This window comes from Calypte anna, chromosome 9 (genome assembly GCF_003957555.1).
Source record: "Calypte anna isolate BGI_N300 chromosome 9, bCalAnn1_v1.p, whole genome shotgun sequence".
NCBI classification, from domain to species: domain Eukaryota; kingdom Metazoa; phylum Chordata; class Aves; order Apodiformes; family Trochilidae; genus Calypte; species Calypte anna.
In genome coordinates, this window is record NC_044255.1 from 1,171,624 (window position 1) to 1,191,739 (window position 20,116).

At 40.3% G+C, this 20,116-nt stretch overlaps 1 protein-coding gene across 3 annotated transcripts in view; it reads left to right on the forward strand.

Annotated features, from left to right (window-relative positions):
- DOCK10 (dedicator of cytokinesis 10) overlaps nt 1-20,116 on the forward strand; it is a 133,058-nt gene that overhangs the window by 95,870 nt on the left and 17,072 nt on the right. For all 3 annotated transcript variants that reach the window (XM_030455934.1, XM_030455932.1, XM_030455933.1), the window contains exons 29-47: nt 1,937-2,020; nt 4,744-4,840; nt 5,354-5,398; nt 5,852-6,027; nt 6,156-6,272; nt 7,780-7,891; nt 8,576-8,697; nt 8,783-8,897; nt 9,065-9,131; nt 9,888-9,935; nt 10,594-10,695; nt 12,871-12,999; nt 13,650-13,758; nt 14,444-14,581; nt 16,105-16,287; nt 16,859-16,969; nt 18,320-18,535; nt 19,220-19,277; nt 19,602-19,700. In XM_030455934.1, the coding sequence (XP_030311794.1) occupies nt 1,937-2,020; nt 4,744-4,840; nt 5,354-5,398; nt 5,852-6,027; nt 6,156-6,272; nt 7,780-7,891; nt 8,576-8,697; nt 8,783-8,897; nt 9,065-9,131; nt 9,888-9,935; nt 10,594-10,695; nt 12,871-12,999; nt 13,650-13,758; nt 14,444-14,581; nt 16,105-16,287; nt 16,859-16,969; nt 18,320-18,535; nt 19,220-19,277; nt 19,602-19,700 (2,128 nt within the window). The remainder of the gene's footprint in view (nt 1-1,936; nt 2,021-4,743; nt 4,841-5,353; nt 5,399-5,851; nt 6,028-6,155; nt 6,273-7,779; nt 7,892-8,575; nt 8,698-8,782; nt 8,898-9,064; nt 9,132-9,887; nt 9,936-10,593; nt 10,696-12,870; nt 13,000-13,649; nt 13,759-14,443; nt 14,582-16,104; nt 16,288-16,858; nt 16,970-18,319; nt 18,536-19,219; nt 19,278-19,601; nt 19,701-20,116) is intronic.

Below are 20,116 nucleotides of genomic sequence, written 5' to 3' on the forward strand. Positions count from 1 at the left end.
AATTGAAAGTCTTGTGTGAAATACTGTAAACTTGAAGTGTTAAAGGCCAGGTCGTATGGAGCTTTGAGCAACCTGATCCAGTGGGAGGTGTACTGGCCATGGCAGGGCGGTTGGAACTATATAATCTTTAAGGTCTCTTCCAACCCAAACCATTCTGTGAATCTCCCTTCTCAACTCTGTAATGTCCCTTCTTTTACCAATTATAAGAAAATACATGCACCATTTGGAAAAGTCACTAAAAGGGGGTTGCATTTGATGGTTTTGTCCTAATCTTTCTCCATCAGTTTCATTTTCCCAGCATTGAGTTAGCTGTCCAACACAGGAAAAATGTTATTCAGTAAATTGTGTGGCCATATACTTGATCTATATTTAAACTGGACACACACACCACACACACATCTTTCCGTGAAAGGAGTGATGTACATTAATGATGTACAGAGCATAGTATACGGTACACAATAAAACCCAAGCTCAAATCTTTTATGGCAAATTGAAGCAGAGCATTAGGAAGTGAGTTGCTGTATCACACCACCATGAAGCTGTATCTAACCAGTGTTACATCATTTTCAAGATGATGCTGGTTTGAGGCAGGAGCTTAGCTGGAGGGGCTTAGTCAGGAGGTGTGTGGGGTTGTGCTGTGGAGGTATTGCAACTGGGCTGGTGAAGGGACTTGAGCACAGATCCTGTGAGGAGAGGCTGAGGGAGCTGGAGGTGTTCAGCCTGGAGAAGAGGAGGCTCAGGGGAGACCTCATCACTCTCTACAACTCTCTGAAAGGAGGTTGGAGCCAGGGGGGGGTTGGTCTCTTTTCCCAGACAACTCTCAGCAAGACAAGAGGGCAGGGTCTCAAGTTGTGCCAGGGGAGGTTTAGGTTGGAGATGAGAAAGAATTTCTTTCTGGAGAGGGTGATCAGGCATTGGAATGGGCTGCCCAGGGAAGTAGTGGATTCTCCGTGTCTGGAGATCTTTCCAAAGAGCCTGGATGTGGCACTGAGTGCCATGGGCTGGGAACCACGGGGGGAGTGGATCAAGGGTTGGACTTGATGATCTCTGAGGTCCCTTTCAACCCAGTCGATTCTATGATTTGCCTGCTGTGGTTGTGTTACTCAGCTAAACTGGGAAGAAGCTCAACTGGGTAGTGTTGCCTTGTACGATATGGCATATGGCGGAGTGTTAATTTCTTTTTCCCTCTAGTCTGCCAGAAGGAATTACATAGAATCATAGAATTGGCTGGGTTGGAAGGTATCATACTGCTTTCTCCAGGCTGGGACTGCAGCAGCCTCATTTGAATGCTGTGTGTCAGGAGGTTCAGAGCTTTCCTTGTTTTTTGGAGTTAAGGAACACCAGAGAAGGGGGAAATTGAAGATGACATTTGTTACCTGGTAGTCTGACTCTGCAAGGAAAACATGTCAAGCCCTCAAAAACCCTTGAACCTTCTGGCAATTTAGCCTCATCAGTCAGCAAGAGCAGTGTTCTCATTGTAAAGTAATCTAGTGGCATTTTGCTACCAGAGAGATATTGTAGCTCCTAACCAGGGAGTCTTGTGTCTGGATTGATTCCTCAAGAGTCATTGAAGGAGATCTTCAGGTCACCTCCCATCACATACCACCTCTAGTAAACTGAGTGTTGCAGTACATGAATGGCTTTCATTAGATAAGCTTTCTCCTAGTGCACTGTACACTGTGATAGTTATTTTAGACTGTAGACACAGTGAAAAAGAAATGTTTGATCACTTTACTATTACTGAAAACAAGTTAAAAAATCAAGCCCCATTGACCAGTTCGCTGGTTTTCCTTGTCCTGATCTGAGGCTGACATCACTTGCACTAATGATTCAAGTTTATAGGTGACACAAGGCAGACAGGCAGGTAAGTGAGGCCACGTACTGCTTTTTTGGCCATAAAACAAAAAACAATAATTCTTTTTTCCTTCTTCCTTAGCGGTGTTTTACATTTATGGATCGTGGGTTTGTGTTCAAGCTGGTCAACAATTACATAAGTATGTTTGGAACAGGAGATGGCAAGGTATAGTTTTAATTTTTTTGTTTGGTTTTTTTTCCCCAGAGTGACACATTAGCAGAATATTTTTATATTGAAACTATTAATTACTTATTCCGTGGTTTCACCATACTCAGAACTCTAATCAGAGAAAACATTTGCTGTAATATATTTACTGTTTACAATTAATGTAAATATATATATTAAAACCTCTTGGTGTTGACCCATCTACCTCCTGGACCCATCTACCCCCTTTTCTGGGAGTAACTAGCTGTGTCCAAACACCTATTCACTAAGTCCTGCAAGATCACTCTGCAAAGTTTGCTCAGACCAAAGCATGCAAAAGGCTGACCAGTCAGAAATTCTTTGAATTTAAACTTTGATTCTTTGGTCTATAAATATCAGCAGCAATTGCTAGTACTTTCCTTTGAGGACATTAAACTAAGACCATATGAAAAACTTAGCATTGTGTGAACTCAAATGAGAATGAAACATCTCAATTACTTGGAGTAAATGGTATGTCCTTACCTCGTCAATGCTGCAAGAAAGCCATTCTGCTCCAAATTACTTTGTGCTTGCTTTGAGCAAAATTCCCTGCAGCCTGAATTTCTTCTGCAATACCCCTAACAGTCAGTGATACAGCTTGAACAATAAATTTCAAACTGCAAGAGGTCCCCAGATTATTCAGCTTGATTCCTTTACTCTTCATCCATCAATGTGAGTCACAGGCTTTTTCTCCTCCACAATGGGGCTTCGGAGATACCACGCTGGAGGATTTAAGATGATAGATAACAGAATGTGTTCAAACTTTGAATGACTCATCTTTCACCAGGAAGCTTACAAAACTTTTGTCTATTAACTTTTTATAATATTTTTAGTGGTGATCTGGGCGTTTGTGGGTAATGAGTAAGATGACTGCAGGTCTGTTTTGCTTTTTACTGAAACCAACTTTATGCTGCACTTGGGTCTTTCACCTAATCTCTGAAACAGATGTAGAATGGAGTCTCTCAGCATTAATGACATAGCCTGAAGTCTGTAGTTTTGTAAATAATATTATGCAATCTGAAAATTGTTTCCATATTTCAAACTTCCCTAAATGCATTCAACCCCAGAAACAGATGTCTAATTAAAAAAGCCTACCCATGGCCAGTAGAAAAGCCTGAGATTAGGCAGTGTGCTGAGAGAACTTAGCAACCTCTTTGGCAGGGAGTGCATATGCAGTGCCAGCATCCAAGCATCCCTCCAGGACCTTCTGCCAAGAGGTGTGGAAGCAGCATCCCTGCAGAGCTGAGACAGATGTGTCACTGGAATGGGCTTCGCAGCACTTGAAAAAAAAAGCCAAAAAATAAAAATCAGAAATCTCTAAGCTCAAGGACAGAAAGCACTTGCACTGTCTTACTTTTCAGTCAGACACCTGGCAGGAGTTGGTCATTTAACCATGCTGCAGGATTTCTGTGTCACAAGGATGATGCTGCAATCTGAATTCTTCCTTCAGGAAATTTAGAAGTGTAAATTACTGCTTGAGTAGCTCGTGGGTATATCAGTCTATTACCTCACTGTTGGCATTCATTATAATTGAGAATGAAGCACCATAATTTCCCATAAATATCCCAAACAGTATCTCATATTTTGACATTTAAAGATTGTTTTGAGCCATATTTTTTCAAAAGGGGAAATGCTGCATTAGCATTCAGTTCATTGTTGTGTTTCCTCAAAATGTCACAGTTCCTCTTGGGAAATAGATTTCAGGTGCTTCATTTCTTTGCCATTATACCACATGTTCCATGTCCAGCTGTCTCCCTGATGAGGTGCTACAGTGCAATAAAATATTTCAGGGAAAAATACCCCACCATACACTACTCCCTAGGCTCTGGAAAGTTCCAGGCATCCTAGCCTGACAGCAACAGCAGAAATGCTGCAATTTAAGGACTGACAGACTTAAACACAGGGCAAACAAAAGATCTTTACAACTAGGGCAAATGTTTGATCTAGGTCGATGCAGCAGTCCTGGATGACTGCTTTCTGCCCCAGAGAACCGTGTGCTGAGAAGATGGAAATAAAAGTTTGTTCCTGGATGTCATGTGTTATCTTTATATCTCAGTGGCATGTAATTATAATGGGAATGATAAACTCTTGAGGTGGTTGCAAGGCTCCACAAAAGGTCAGAGATGGCTTATTGAGAGGAATTTATAAAGGAAATAATAGTAAAATTATTTAATATTGAGATCCCTCAGAACTGGAACTCACTGACATTAATAAAGTTTTCACCACAGGCAGTAAGTTTGGGGTCTGGCTTTTTTGGCTGACACTTTGTATTTGGTTGACCAAAATAAGAGGGAAAAGGAGAACAAGGGGGAAAAAAAAAAAAAAAAAGGCATAATATCCCAAAGTTATGTAACATGGAGAAGAGACATTGCTATGATTACATGCTACAGAATATACCATTAAAAAGTACAGTGTATATTTAAATTTACCTTTAATATTTGGCTTGGAACAAGCTTATATTTATCAATACAGCTTCAAGAAAATAATTGTAGTAGAAGAATTAAAAAACTTTTTTGTGAGAAGTTTGGTAATAGACAAAACCCAAATGTTTATTATTTGTGCAGCTTGGCATATAACAAGCCATCAGGTTTCGTTGCTGAGTGTGAGTATGAATTTGAGGTAGAGGTAAATAGTACTGCAGCTCTGTCTTACCATTTTTACCCTGTTTTAATGTGAACTGGGACATTGTCTGTTGTGATTTTCAGACTGTACATCAATTCAAGTTTGACTTTCTCCAAGAAGTGTGTCACCATGAGCATTTCATCCCCCTCTGCCTGCCCATAAAGTCTTCAAACATTCCTGGTAAGGTGCCACCCTGAAAGGGTTTCTGTACAAAGTTGAGTTATTGGCAGATTTAAAGAGCAGGTAACAACTCTTTGAGATGTCTTCTCTGCACATCAGGCACAGAAACCCACAGCCCAGTGCTGGGGGATTTTCCTCTTGGTTTCAGAGTTGCAGGGATTTCAGCCCTAGGCACAATTTCACATTCTCCATTTTCTGTAGACTCTGGGGAGTTCACTTGGGATGTGGTCCTCTAGGTTGCAGTGTGGCAGATATCTTCCAGTGTAAGGCAGGAACTTCTCTCTAACTATTGCCCTTCTCTCCTTTTTGCTTGTTTTCAGTACCAGAAAGTGAGTTCAGTTCTGACTCTCAAAGCTTTCTTTAACAGTAGGCATTTCATTCAAATTTAAGTCATCTTTGGTGTTTTGTTTCTTTTTGAAAAAAAAACAAAAAACAAAAAAACATTTTTACACTTAAGTAAAAAAAAATGCGTGATTTTCACCTCTTTTTATTTCATCTTTATGAAAAATGAAGATCTCATCACACCTTCAGAATCAACACAGGAATACCGAACATCAGGTATGAACAAAGTGACTGCATAACATTTCAGAGGAATTGTTTATCAAGAGCTTTAAGATTTACTTTGACTATTGCTGCTGTAGGCCAAATGACCACACTTGAGGCAAAATTTACCATTTCCAAAAGTGGAATTAATCTGAAACTCTACAAGCTAGAAAAGCTGTGCCTCAAAGAAGTGACTGATCTTATTGTGTGTAGAACATCAGAGGTTCTCCTATAGGAATGTGTATATAAATTGTCTTTATATTGTAATACCTACATGATTTCAAGAAATAACAATACCATGTTAATCCATTCTAGCAAGTGAGGAAGAAGAATGGGGCACTCAGATCAGGAAATCAAGGGTTAGCAGTGGATTAAATCAGTAAAAGTTCTTGAAATTTGGGAAAGAAAAGGGGGGGTGGCACGTAACCTTTAGATTAATTTAAGTGTTCTTGTCCATTCTGTTCCAAGACATTCCAGAGTACACACTGACCAATGAATTTTGCCATAAACATTTCCTAATTGGAGTCCTGCTGCGGGAGGTTGGGTTTGCCCTGCAAGAAGATCAGGATATCAGGCACCTGGCTTTGGCTGTGCTTAAAAACTTAATGGCAAAGCATTCATTTGATGATCGATACACAGAGCCAGTAAGGAAAATACTTCTTCTTTTTCATCTCTTTGTTCACACAGCAGCTAAACAAACCTGAAACTTCCTTAGCCAGTACTATATCTTTATCAGTTTCTTTAGCATTATGTTGTGTCTTTTTTTTTTTAGGCAAAACAGGCACAAATAGCAAACCTGTACATGCCACTCTATGGAATGCTTTTGGACAATATGCCAAGGATCTATATGAAGGATATGTTCCTTTTCAATATCAATGCTTCCAATCAGGTAATGTATGGGTTTGTTTTTTTTCAGAACACTGAAGCATTCAAACTGAGCTCTGACCCAGCCAATCTGTTGGGAAGAGGTCTGAGCTTCTGCTGGTCACACACCAGCTAACAAAATGTAGTGCTGATTGCATAGAATCATAGAATCATAGAATTGGCTGGGTTGGAAGGGACCTCAGAGCTCATCAAGTCCAACCCTTGATCCACTCCCACTGCAGTTCCCAGCCCATGGCACTCAGTGCCACATCCAGGCTCTTTGGAAAGATCTCCAGACACGGAGAATCCACTACTTCCCTGGGCAGCCCATTCCAATGCCTGATCACCCTCTCCAGAAAGAAATTCTTTCTCATCTCCAACCTAAACCTCCCCTGGCACAACTTGAGACCCTGCCCTCTTGTCTTGCTGAGAGTTGCCTGGGAAAAGAGACCGACCCCCCCCCTGGCTCCAACCTCCTTTCAGGGAGTTGGAGAGAGTGATGAGGTCTCCCCTGAGCCTCCTCTTCTCCAGCCTCAACACCCCCAGCTCCCTCAGCCTCTCCTCATAGGATCTGTGCTCGAGTCCCTTCACCAGCCTAGTTGCCTCCTTTGGACCCACTCCAGGACCTCAATCTCCTTCCTAAACTGAGGGGCCCAGAACTGGACACAGTACTCAGCGTGTGGCCCAGAGTGGTTAATTAGGAAGATAAGTGCAATTTACTTGTAGAGCACATACAGAGTATGTGGAGTTCATATTGGGAGTATGAACTGGCAGAGGTCCTGGGGTGAGAAACTCAAAGTTAGAGGTTGGCTGCCCCAGCCAGTTCATGGGGTCTGTCTGTCTGTCTGTCCCCTGGTGCCACACACTGGGGACTGAGGGCTCTGTCCCCATGTCCCCAGGCAGTTCCCTTGGTGAGTGGCTGGGAGACACTGTTGTAAAGGACAATGCCCATTGCCCACAGAGCCTTTCTAGGCTCACATCAGGAACCCACAACCAGTTTCCCAGGTACAACAGGGGGATGATGAACTATACCAGGAGGCTGAGGGAATGCCTACAAGTAGCTAAAGGAGGAAAAGGGTACAGAAACATCATGAAAACAGTTTTGCTGCTACAGAAAATGTCTGTGTCAAGAGCACGTGTGGAGGAGCATGTTTGTTTATTTCTTAAAAGGTTAGATGTGTTATCATCATGGGCCTGCTTTAAAAACGAGCAACAGAGTTCTGCAGGGGTGTTGTATCTTTCAGTCCTTCCAGTGAATGAGCCTGTTCCATGGGATCATGGCTAACAGCAGTTAATGCTGGGTTAGTGTTTAAGAAGGAAATGCAGGCGTGGTCTGTCCTTTACAACTTCAGTTAGGAGCTGAGGGGGTTTCATACTGAAGGTAACTGATTGGTGTTTTATGGCAAGCCTTGATCTTTTAAGGCTGTCATGTCTAAACAACTGAAAGTAGCTTCTCAGGCTCAGTGTCTGAGTAAAGCCTGTCAGGTGTGCTGCCATTTACTGGAGTTTGTTCTGTTTCTTTCAAAATACAGGGATCTAGGGATGACTTGAGCACAGCTGGAGGATTTCAAAGCCAAACAGCATTGAAACATGCAAACTCTGTGGACACATCTTTTTCCAAAGATGTTCTGAACTCTATAGCAGGTATAAATGACAGAACATGCACACGGGTAGATTTCTGTGTATCTCAATCCATTGTGCTTTCTGCTTATTATTCATGGAGAATATCATCAACCCATTTGATACAGTATTCAGGGAAACATAGTATGCAATGTTTCTCTTCCCTTTGGGTCTTTTTGGATTGACTTTTATTCTCTTGTGAAGCTACTCTTCTTCCACTGCTTCACTTACTCTCCTGCTTTGGAACAATACCAGTATTCAGGCTCTCACACATCCCTGTGCCCAAGTTCATTCCTGTAGTCTCTGCTTGACTTAAGAATAGTTTCAAGGTTTCTCCTGAAAACTCCCTAAGTCTCCTTGAGGCAAGTATTCTTAGTTTTTCCAGGCTTAATGGGAAAAGAGAAGCATAACATACTTTTTTCACTTCTTCCAAACCACATTTCAGAATTCAGGGAAGTGTGATTTTTATGTCAGGCCTTACAGAATGCAACAGGCCATTGTAATGCCATGAATAACAGCAATCTGAGTCATTTTCCTTCAGCTTGTTGCATGTTTTCAGTACTAAACATCCTCATCAATAGTTTTGAGAGTTCAAAGCACTGGTGTCAATCCAGCATGTGGAGCATTTTAAGTTCTCCATTTTTCTTGTCAGTTTTTGTATCCATAAATGTTTTAGTTTAGCATGTTTGCTATGACTTTCGTTTACAGCCTTTTCATCAATAGCTATCTCTGCAGCAAACCATGCTGACTCCAGAGCTTCCTTAGCAAGTCTTGAATCTAACCCAAGTACCAATGAAAAAAACAGTGAGAGAACTGACACGTGTGAAAAGGTACATGTGCAAATGTTGGAAACGGGTTCTAGAGGTGGGAAAATTATCACTGTGCTAAGAAAGGCCTTTGCTGTCATTTTAATAGATCATGAGGCCTTTGTCTTTGATCGGATCAACTCTTCGTTTTGACAAGTTGGATCAAGCTGAAACTAGAAGCCTTCTTATGTGTTTCCTTCACATCATGAAAACCATTTCGGAAGGTAAGAAAATGTCCATTAGCCATTGAATTTACACTGCTGTAAAATGTTGTGAATGCTGAATCCAAACAAATATTAAGTTTGAATAATTAGCTGGACATTTCACAAGCTTTGGGTCAAGTTTAATTCCCTGTAACAGATACATAATATATTTTAATGTCTCCCTTCAGACGCACTGATTTCCTACTGGTTGCGAGCACCATTCTCAGAAATAACAGACTTTTTCAGCATTTTAGAGTAAGTTCACTTTGGGGTTGGTTTATCTTATGTTAAATAATGATGTTTTAAAGTGACTGCTGTGAACAAATACTCTTCAAGTTCTTCCACTTAGTGGGTTAGGCTGAAATAACTGTTTTATCTTACAATATTTTGCAATAATATTCCAAAATAATATGTTATTAATTAAATCCATATACTATAACATGTTGGTCATTTCCATGAACAGGAGGGCATAATTCCTTGTACCTCCCTCCTAAAAGAGGTTTTCATAATAGTTTCCTCACTGAGGGTTGAGTTTCTGCTCTTCTAGTAAGAAAAGGCATTGGAGAAAATGGTATTTGGAGAAAATCTCTCCAAACCACAAGAAAAGCTATGTAAATTAAATTATCTGCTGTTCATATCTCCCAGGGTAACCTACTCCATCCAATTTATGCATGTCTGTAGAATCCATGCAGGTAGCTGGTTTCAGAATTTCCTCACCATCTCAAAAGTGAAATGTGAGTTAACTTCAGCTGGTAAAGAAGCAAATGCTTCTGTAGCCAAGCCTTTGCCTCCTCACTAAGCAAGAATCTTCAACCATCGAGGAAGGGAACAGGAGTGTGGAAAGTTGTGCCACATCTTGTTTGACTCTAGCTTGGGAACTGCTGCACTTTGTTCTAGTTACTTACTAGGAGGTGCATGTGCCACAGGTCTGTTCAAGGGACTAAGATTCAACATTTTTTTAATAATTAGGACGCCATTAATGGACATGAAATGTGTTGTTTTATCTTTCAGGGTTTGTCTGCAAAATTTCAGATATCTAGGAAAACGCAATATTGTAAGGTAATTCTGTAGCTGTAGATGTTATGTTACAGTATTAAAATAACACTGCATTACAGTAGGCATACTAACAGTGTATGTATCAGTTTTCTCCTGAAAGCATCAGTCTGACATACAGAAGCATAGGAATGCTTCATTTTTAATTTTACACAGAGAATGCTGGCATGATGTTCTGTAATTCTGAGTACATATTTGGTGTAAAAGCTGAATTGCATTTGATGATATGGTAACCACTATTACATTTATAACTCAAAATGCTGGGGCATTCTCAAGCATATTTCTGTGCATATGCCTAACAAAGGAACTTGAACACTATTTTATGTTCATGTAATGGAAAGAATAGTTTTAAGAGGCACAGAGAAATGTTCCACAGCAATAAGAAAATATTCTTCTGCCTCTCCCTTCTCTCTGAAAAAGCGTGAGATCGTGTTCTGGCTGTGAAATGTGGAATGCACACTTTGTCTCAGTTGATGTTTCATTTTTAATTTCATGTTACCACCCTGAACTGTCTGTATGTCATACTGTGGAAAAACAGAAGGTCACCAGATGAACCAGTTCATGCTCCGTGGCAGATTTTGTCAGGCCTATATTTATTTTTCAAAGGCATGTCAGAATCAATGTCATGTTCCATACGAGATTAACAGTTATTTTCTCTTCACAGGAAAATTGCTGCTGCTTTTAAGTTTGTTCAGGCCACCCAGAATAATGGAACCCTTAAAGGTTCAAACTCCTCTGGCCAGGCGTCGGGGCTGCTCTCACAATGGTAATGGCATCTTGGGTTATTAAGCCCTATAAAACCCCAGTCCTAGCTGTCACCTCCAGCCCTCCTACAAGGTCACAGAGTTAATTGAAAAGAGGTTGACACAACAGGTATCTTATCTCAGAGCCCTCAAAACCATAAAAGAATCTAGTCCTTCTAGCTTCAGCTTGACTTGTAAGCCGTTCTGTAAAACGTTTATGTTCAGAAGAGTCCTTAGTTACTGTCAGTGTAACAAACAGGAGCTGTGGCTTTCAGCTCCCTATCAGAATTATGCAGTTTTCCCCAGTTTGAAGGAATTTGTAGGTCTACAACCTTATGCTTTTGTGGAATCCTACTGCCTTGGGGGCCATAGCTATGGATGCACTTAGAGTATTGGGGGATTACTTGCTCCCCAGTCACCCAGAGTTGCAAAGGGATTTAGTAACTCAAAGTCAAACTTAACAATAGGGTTGCTTAACACCCATCTTTTTACTTCCCTACTGCTAAGTGTAGAATGGTCCTAAAATCTTACATCCATGTTGCCAGTTAGAGAATCTTTCTTTGGTAGTCTGTCTTTCTTCCATCTTTCTAGTATAAACATGGCAAGATTTCATAATTTTCATGGGATGTGTTCTAACAAACTGCATGTGCATCACTTCTTTATCATCTTTTTGATCCTTTTAGGGGAAAGTGGGATCCTTTTTATTTTAATAACGCAGAATTCTAGAGAGAAAGCAAACTTCTGACTTGGTGCAGTTTGTGGTTGTTATCTTAAGAGCATGGTGATGAAGTCCCCTTTCCTCATGATCATCAACTGGCTCATCAACTTTTCTCATTTCCATATAGCTAGAATGTACTCACTATTGTAAGCATGTGCCTTGGGATGGGTCAAAAGGGAAAAAAAAGATGCTTTGTTTGCCATACTGGTGTCTTTGTTCCTCTTCTCTGCAGTTTTCAAGAAGCAGCACTAATATCATTACCCCTGCAACTGGCAAATAGCCTTAGGGAAGCAGTTGTTTTCCTGCACATTTGTAGATGAACCAATGTGGTAGCAGTCCAGACAAGAGTCTGTTTCTCCAGGACCTTCACACTTCACTCCCTCACAGATCAGCATTTTTTTTCCCAGATGGCTGTTTGTTTGGCACATTGCAATCCAGAGCAATTTTTGGCAATTAATTGAAATTGAGGCACTTACAGTTATGTATTTCAGTTTCTTGAAATGTTCTTATGAAACCAGACTTTCCACTACAGCACCGTACAGAAAAACCAAAGCAAACCAAACAAATAAAAACCAAACAAGCCAAAGCCTCACAATGACAAAAATACTCCAAACCTTGACATGAAATTTGTACATGATCCAAACCCATTAGTGTGCTAGGATGTCTACCCAAATCCTTTCACTGACCATTAGTGGAAGACTGTAGCTCTCTAACCTGCTGGAGTCTGGCCATGAATTCCACATCTGTACTGGGGGCTTTTTGTAAAATCTGAAATGCTACTTTTTGTAATTAACTTTTGTGAAAATAACCATTAGAGAGGGTTTAGCTAGGGGCAGTAAGTAATTCTGTCCTAGAGTATTTCAAATGAGGCAAATTTAGGAAACTACTTTTTGAAACTAAATTTAAGCCTGTTTTAATTAGTGATCTGAATTTTGTTAATCTTTTGGAATTCTGAAGTAGTTAAAATTTTACAATTATGATAAGATTGGTATTTTGGTTATAAGTTTCTGATTATAAATCAATTATGTGTTTGTCATCATCAAAGAGGCTCAAAAGAACACACGTGCATACACATTTTTATTGTTGTTTGTTTGTTATCACTTTTTGGACCTATTGAAACTGCACTGGTTCTTTCATGAGCAGGATGCATTTTTCTTGTATTCTAAGCTAACAGAATTCATCTCAGTTTCCCTTCAGCCAAAGGCAGTGTTCTAAACATCAGCCAGCTCTTTAAGCTGATTCTTTTTTTCAGTGCTCAGTGAGTGTTTTATATCCTGCTCTCAAGAAATACCAATGCATCTGTTTTTTCCAGCTGACTGACTTTCTTCTTTGTTTCTCTGGAAAATTTTCCATGTTTGTTCAACATAACCTTTGAGAAGCATCACAGAAAATTGTTAAATGTTATGGAAGAATTCTGTATAGGCTTGATAGTTTGGTTTTTTGTTTGTTTCTGTGTTTTAATGGTCCTTTTCAATTATAGGATGCATTCTACTTCTAGTCATGATGGCCACAAGCATCACAGATCTCAAACACTGCCAATAATCCGTGGCAAAAATGCACTTTCTAACCCCAAGCTCTTGCAGATGATAGACAACAGCACTGCAAGTAAGTACACAAATTTATTTGCTTCCCCTTGGAATTCTATGGGTTTTGGATAAGGCTCTATACAGTTAAATCTGTTTTCATGAGGACCAGTGAAAGATAGCCTGACAAGAAGAGCCTAAACATAGAACTGCTGAAAACTGAGCTTAAATTTGATCAAAGTTAATTTATAAACAAAATTAATTGCAATAACCTGACATATTTGAGTAGCCCTAATGAGAAGTTATTCCCTCCTCTGCAGCATCTCTTGCATCTGTGTTTGTGTATCTTGCTGTACAAGCCAATGTACACTGGCTGAAATACTATTTATTAGATCTAGCAATAAAATTCACCTTTTCACAACATAAGGTTCTTTAAATCGTGAAATCAAAGCCATGTATCCCCTATTCCAATTAGGTTCCTCTCCTCCTTTGAGGATGAACAGAAATGATGAAAGAATATGCTCCTTATATCACAGCTAGCAAAAGTTGACTCAAATTCCCTTTCTTTTTCATCTCCTGCGTGCAGTGTTCTTTAAAAATACCCCTTCAGTTAAATAGAGAGGCAGGACCCCATCTTGACTGTGCTGAGGCTCAGTTCCCAGATTGTGGAATTGCATCATGTTTAACTACACTCAGCAGATTGTTTGTCATCTTGCTTTTCATTTTTTGCAGGCAGCTCCACTGAAACAGACATTGTACAGTATGTAGACACAGAGGCAAACATTGCTACAGAAGTTTCCCTCACAATCCTTGACCTGCTGTGTCTTTACACCCTGAATCACCAGGTTTGTTTTGCTGCTTCATTTTCTGCTTCAACTGGTACCATGTGGGATATGTGGGAGAAGGAAAGCCTGAGGGAGCCAGGCAGACAGAAAACTCAAAATGCTTGAGACAGCAGGATGGGGAAATAAGATGTGCAAGTCCTCAGTGAAGGTATTTTAGGAAGGAATTGGCCAGTACCCATACTGAATGTGGAAGAAGGGAATCCAGAGTATCAGGGTTATGCTCAGCATTGCTCTGCATGAAAGTGTTGTGCATCTGCCAGTATGTCACATCATCTGCATCATGATTATCTCACTAGATTTCAGAGATTTTGGAAAAAAAACCCTAAATGCATATCAGCTGTATCCAGTGAGCAGGTGGATCCTTTGCCTCTTAAAAAAGTGTGCTATGAGTACTGGCCCAGATGAATTCCTGAAGCTGTATTCCCAGCTACAATACAGCTCCTTTTAGATTTATTACCTCCTTCCTGCCACCCTAGCCCTCAAATACGGTATGTGCCATGGAAAGTGCTGTCTCCTTCAAAAAATGCAAGTAAAAAGAGCCTGCAGCAAGCTGGGAATGCCTCATCTGCAGAGATTTTGCATTGAAAAAGCACCTTCCTAGGAACACTCCGATGCGAAGTCTAGAAGCTGTTTCTTCTGTTTATTCTCTTTAAAAACCAGAATGTCCTGTCTGTGAACTTTTCAGAGGCAGCTCCAGCAATCTGATTGCCAGAATGCATTAATGAAGAAAGTCTTTGACACACACATGCTCTTTTTGCAAATCAACCAGTCAGCAGCAGCTCTCAAGCATGTCTTTGCTGCCCTACGGCTCTTTGTAGGCAAGGTAACTGGTCTTATTCTCTTAGTCTGACCTGGTAGTGTGTTCCAGAAAATGCAGCTTGAGGACTGTTGGGAGCTCTGAAAGAGTTCTGAACTTCACTGTATTAATGCTTATTCCTTACAAAGATTTTCTGGTTTATTGCTGATTTAAAAGTGAGAATTTCACAATATCAGAAGAATTTGTTCTGGTTTGGAAAACAAAGAAATTGCTAAGTGAAAATTTTAAAGTAAATAGATAAGTAGTGTGCTGGCCTGGGGTGTTTTGGCCTGATTGGATTTCATGCTTTTATAATCCATGAAAGAAAGCTTGAAACTCTTAATGGAGTTTCTTCATGGCAGATACCTGAGTTCCAGAATCCAGTGGTTAATGATTACAGTAGTCCTCAGAGGACCTAGCTCCATGCACTTCACCAAAACTTTGTCCAAACTAACACAGTTCAACAAATACCTTGTTTTCAACATAGACAAAAAGATGCTCATGTGTCAAACTGCTTATTTGTTTGTATTGATGGTCCTGGGTAATCAGACACTTTGTGCCAGCTGCAAAGGCTTCACAGTTTCCAAGTCATAGGCTTAGGATGTGATCCTATCAAAACGAACCAGAATGTAGCACACAGATTGCAAAGGGCAGGGAGAATTAGCAAGGCTGCCCTGCTCTCCCAGTTGTTTCTGTGAAACAAAGCAGTGCAGATCAGTTGAAACCATGTGGCCTCTTTCTGGTTATCTCAGGGGAAAGGAGAAGGAAATCGTGCTTCTCCCAGCTTGAGGACATGGGGGAAATACTAAGTAAACCACCCACAGACAGCTTTAAATCACATACCATACAGTCAGGAACAGAACTCTGTGCAATGGGAGGGATGAATAAATACCCAGGATTGCCCTATATCATTCTAGCTCTTGGGACTGAATCCTCTATTTCGTAGTTGTGTGGGAATGGGGATCAGTCCTGGTTCCTGCCACAGAACCTCTCAGTCGGTACTTGAGATCTGCACCCACAATGTACATCTTTCACCTCTCCTTCCTCTTTCTTCTCTTATATTCACACTCCTCAGAAACAGGAGGGATGGTTTGGAGACTCATCCTTCACTCTCTGCTGTCTCCTGTGACTGCTGTAGGTTTGCTGACTTTCCTACTCACAGTATTTTCTATCTTCTGAGCAGTTTATAGAGCAGTGCAGAGCCCCTCCACACCTTGGTTTGCTGTTCTGCATTCCCTGCAGATGGGTTGTTCTGCTTTGCTGCCTGCCAGCTGCTCTCAGGGCTACCTGGAGCCTGGTCTGATTGCTGCATTGCATACAGTGTCTAGATGAAAACCTTTATGTGGTTTTTTACTTACTCTCAGTTCACACGTGGGATTATGTTGAGCCAGTGACTAATTTTTTCACTAAATGCTGGTGTGAATGGATATGAGAGAACTGTTTTTACAGAGAGCTTGAGGAAAAAACAAAACAAAACAACTGTTTACTCAGAATAATTGTACCAAGGCCTCAGAGTAGTGCTAAACATATTCATGCATTTTTTTCAATAGTTCCCATCAGCATTCTTCCAAGGACAAGCAGATCTCTGTGGCTCCCTCTGCTATGAAATCCTGAAGTGCTGTAACCATAGGTCACGTTCAACTCAGACAGAGGCTTCTGCTCTTCTTTATTTTTTCATGAGAAAAAACTTTGAATTTAACAAGCAGAAATCAATAGTCAGATCCCACCTACAGGTAAGTGAAGTGTGAGATCCATCAGTATTTAGCTGAGGCATATTGGTTTCTATCATTATTTTCACATATTGCAGCAAAACAATTCTTTTGTAGTGCTCAACCAGGCAATTCTCTGTGGCAGCTTTGTTTTCCTGTCAAATTTGAAGACATTGTGCTGGATTCTTTGCTGTTCTTGGGCTGCTGGGCTCTGTTCCAGGGAGAAAAAAGGAAAAAGCTGTGAATGCAGCTGCATAGCCAATAAACAGCCAGATAAATGGCTACTCTTGATTCATGTGTGATCCTTACAGCAGTGAGAACACAGCTGATAAAGAAACTAAACAGAATCTGATAGTATAGTCACAGGAATGTGAAGTCCAGTAGCAATGTGCTTACACTGTATAATGTGAGGAATTACAAACACTGGAAATACTGCTCACAGACCTCGTGAGCAAGTTATCTAATTAAGACAGGTATAAAAGTGCACCTCTGCTCACCTGGTACATCAACTCAAACTAAAATAGAGATTAAAAACCATTGAGAAACTTTGATTTCCTTTCCTAATTGCAGCCTGTGTTTTCTCCCCTGGGTACAGCTCATCAAAGCAGTGAGCCAGCTGATAGCGGATGCAGGGATTGGCGGATCTCGTTTCCAACATTCACTTGCAATTATCAATAATTTTGCTAATGGAGACAAGCAGATGAAAGTAAGACACGTTTTTTGTCAATCACTACCTCTTGCAAAAGGTCAACAGTTTCAGAGGAGCAAGTTCTGCAGCAAACAAAATTGCTGGCTTTTATTAGACAGTAATTTATGCATTCAGAGTGTGCCTTTTTCAGGCAGCCTGAAATTAATCAAAATGTTTGTGACTTGGAAGATTAATTAATTGAAAATAATTTTTTAAAACAGAAATTCACTGCTAATTTTGTGGATTTGCCTGCTGTCAGAGAAGATGTCATGTATTGTGACTAATGAAACACAATTACAGCTGACAAAAAGTTTTTAATCTACAATCTGACCCTTTAGTCAGTTGGGTAAATGTGCAGCTAAACCATTCACAACAGCTGGGTTCTGCACCAGCTTGCTCATACCCTGAGAAAGGCCCTTAGTTCTTGGATTAGTTACCAGTGCTATTATATTGATTGTCTGTACTAAAGGTGTAAAAAAAGGGTTTCAATTTTTAATTTTTACTTTTTCTGTTAGCAATTGTTAACGTGCATTTTTAATTGTATCCTTTGGTGATGCTTTTCGTTCTCAGCAGGTGACTTCAGGGTGTCTTCACTGGCATTAATAATAAAGTTAGTGTAAGCAAAGTGGTAGATAATTAGCATAAAGAATTTTATGTCTTTTTTTTATAGGATGCAATTCCAATTGTATTTGTTTCCAAAGTCCAGCTTTGATTTCCCAGTCAGTCTTGCTGCTTCTGCTGCACTTTCATCTATCTCTGCATTATGTAGGGGAGAGGATTTAATTTCATTTTTCTGGATTTTTTTACTTTTAAACAAAGGGCACAAGCGAAAAAAAGTCTGAAGAAGAAATGTATTCCATCACCCACCTGAAAAAAAGAGAAACTGCTACGATTATTGAGAACAGCTGCTAGCAGTAATTTCAGTACCCTGTTTTCATCTTGCACTGTGCAAGAAGGCCAGGAGCCAGCCTGGTGTGCTTTATTCCCTGTGAGGAAGCATGCTGTGTGGATAGTCAGGCAACACTATCTATAGCACACCGTGCTGCTTGGCGGCTGAAAGTGGGAGAATCCCTTTCCAAATCCACTAGAAAATGAAGGAACAAATGCTTGTTTGCTTACTGCAGTGGCACTGGTGCATACAGGCAGGGGTAGAGCTGACTGACTGGGGTATCTCCTAGGTGCTGTGACACATCAGTGAAAAGAGATAGAGAATATTTGTATGTTTTGTGCAATGCACTCTGCTTTAAAACCTACTGAATTTAGGGAAGGGGAAGAAAGTTTCTCCTAAGCAGGACTTTAGCTCGTTCAGGGTTTCTGTATGTGACTCTTCAGATGGTTTTAGTGATGTGGTGTTTATTTCTCCCAAAGAACGTTAATTTCCCAGCAGAGGTGAAGGATCTGACCAAACGCATCAGAACGGTTTTAATGGCCACAGCTCAAATGAAGGAGCATGAGAAAGACCCTGAGATGCTTGTGGACCTGCAATACAGCCTGGCAAATTCCTATGCTAGCACACCTGAGCTACGTAGGACATGGCTTGAAAGCATGGCCAAGATCCACGCAAGAAATGGAGATTTGTCAGAGGTAATGCCAATAAATTGACAGGAAACCCGTTTGTCTTTAGGCTGAGATGTTCTGCTGAAAAGGGCTCTTCAAAGCAGGCAACAGTAGTGATTTAAAACAATCACACAGTGTCTCTCAGGTACTTGAAATTAGGGGAGGACAGGTTTGAAATAACACCCAGAGATGTGATGTGTTCATTATCCCAGTTTGCTTAATTGTGGCTACCTGCTACGTGCTTGAGCAAGACTTGAAAATACCAGATGAGGAAGCTGTGGTCAGTATCATCACATCAGCATCTCTGCTGCTTAATTCTCACAGGCACAGTAGATCTGTAAGTGAGGTTATGAGCAGTGTGTAGCTTACTTAAAGGACTTTATTCTCCCCTAGTACCACATAGAGAGGAACTTCCTTTATTGTGCATTGTCCTGCACATCAAAAACTGAAGTCGTGATGCAAAACTCCAGTGCATAACCTAGGACTATTTTATTTACTAAGTAATTTGGATGGGGTTTCTTGAGCAAATTCATTCTTTCACCTAAAACACGTAGTGAAATTAACACTCAAGAATAATTTCCTCATTTAATCCTTTATTTTCTTAAATTATTGCATTAATTTTGTCTTCAGCATTGACTTGACAGTGATGAAAATATTCTGTAAGTCAGGGTGTACTTAGAGGTATACACATATCTTGGTCTCTTGTTACAGGCTGCTATGTGCTATATTCATATTGCTGCTCTCATCGCAGAGTACCTAAAAAGAAAGGGTAAGATCAATGTATTCAAAACCAACTATATTTATCTATATACATTATTTTGAAACTCATTTTTGGCTGTTCTGTTTTCCTTGCTTATATATAAAATGTTCTTAAAGCTGCTTGAATTCTTCCCGAGTATTTTGTTTTAAAAATGTACTGTAAATGCTAGCCTTAGCATTAGAAGAGTGCAAGTGTGTGTTTTGTGTGAAGAGGGTTAATTAGATGTTCAGTAAGCGAGTGCTAAAAGAGAATGCATCACTCTGTTGTTATTAAATATGCATGTATTAACACGTACCAGTAGCAGTGTACTAATACCATCTTACACTATCATAGGTTACTGGAAAATGGAAAAGATTTGTACCTCACGTATGCTCCTGGAAGATGGTCAAGTCTCTGATAGTAATGTGTTACTAACAACTCACACTGGAGGAAGTGAGTGCTCTAACCGTGCCTGTTTATGGGTCAAATAACACAGGGAATCAAATCATTGTTCTTCAGCTGATCTGGAAAAATATCTGCCAAAGTAAAAATATTGATAGTGCATGTTGATGGCTGTAATAGCAAGCAAGTGATGTCAGAAACCTGATGTTACTTCCCTGATGCTCTTTGGCTGGTTTGATGAACTGCTCTGAATGTCTCCAGTTAAAAGGCTTTTTCAGCAAGAGAGCAGCCTGCTCTTCCTCAGCAACAGAAACCCCTCTCAGGTCAATTGGTGTTTAGCACACAAATCCATGTCCAATTCCTTGACTAGCCAAAGCTGGGAGGGCACGGGGATGAAATTAGTATCTGGTTATCCAAATATCATTTAGTATAGATAAAGGCTTTTTTAATCTGTGATGATAAATACA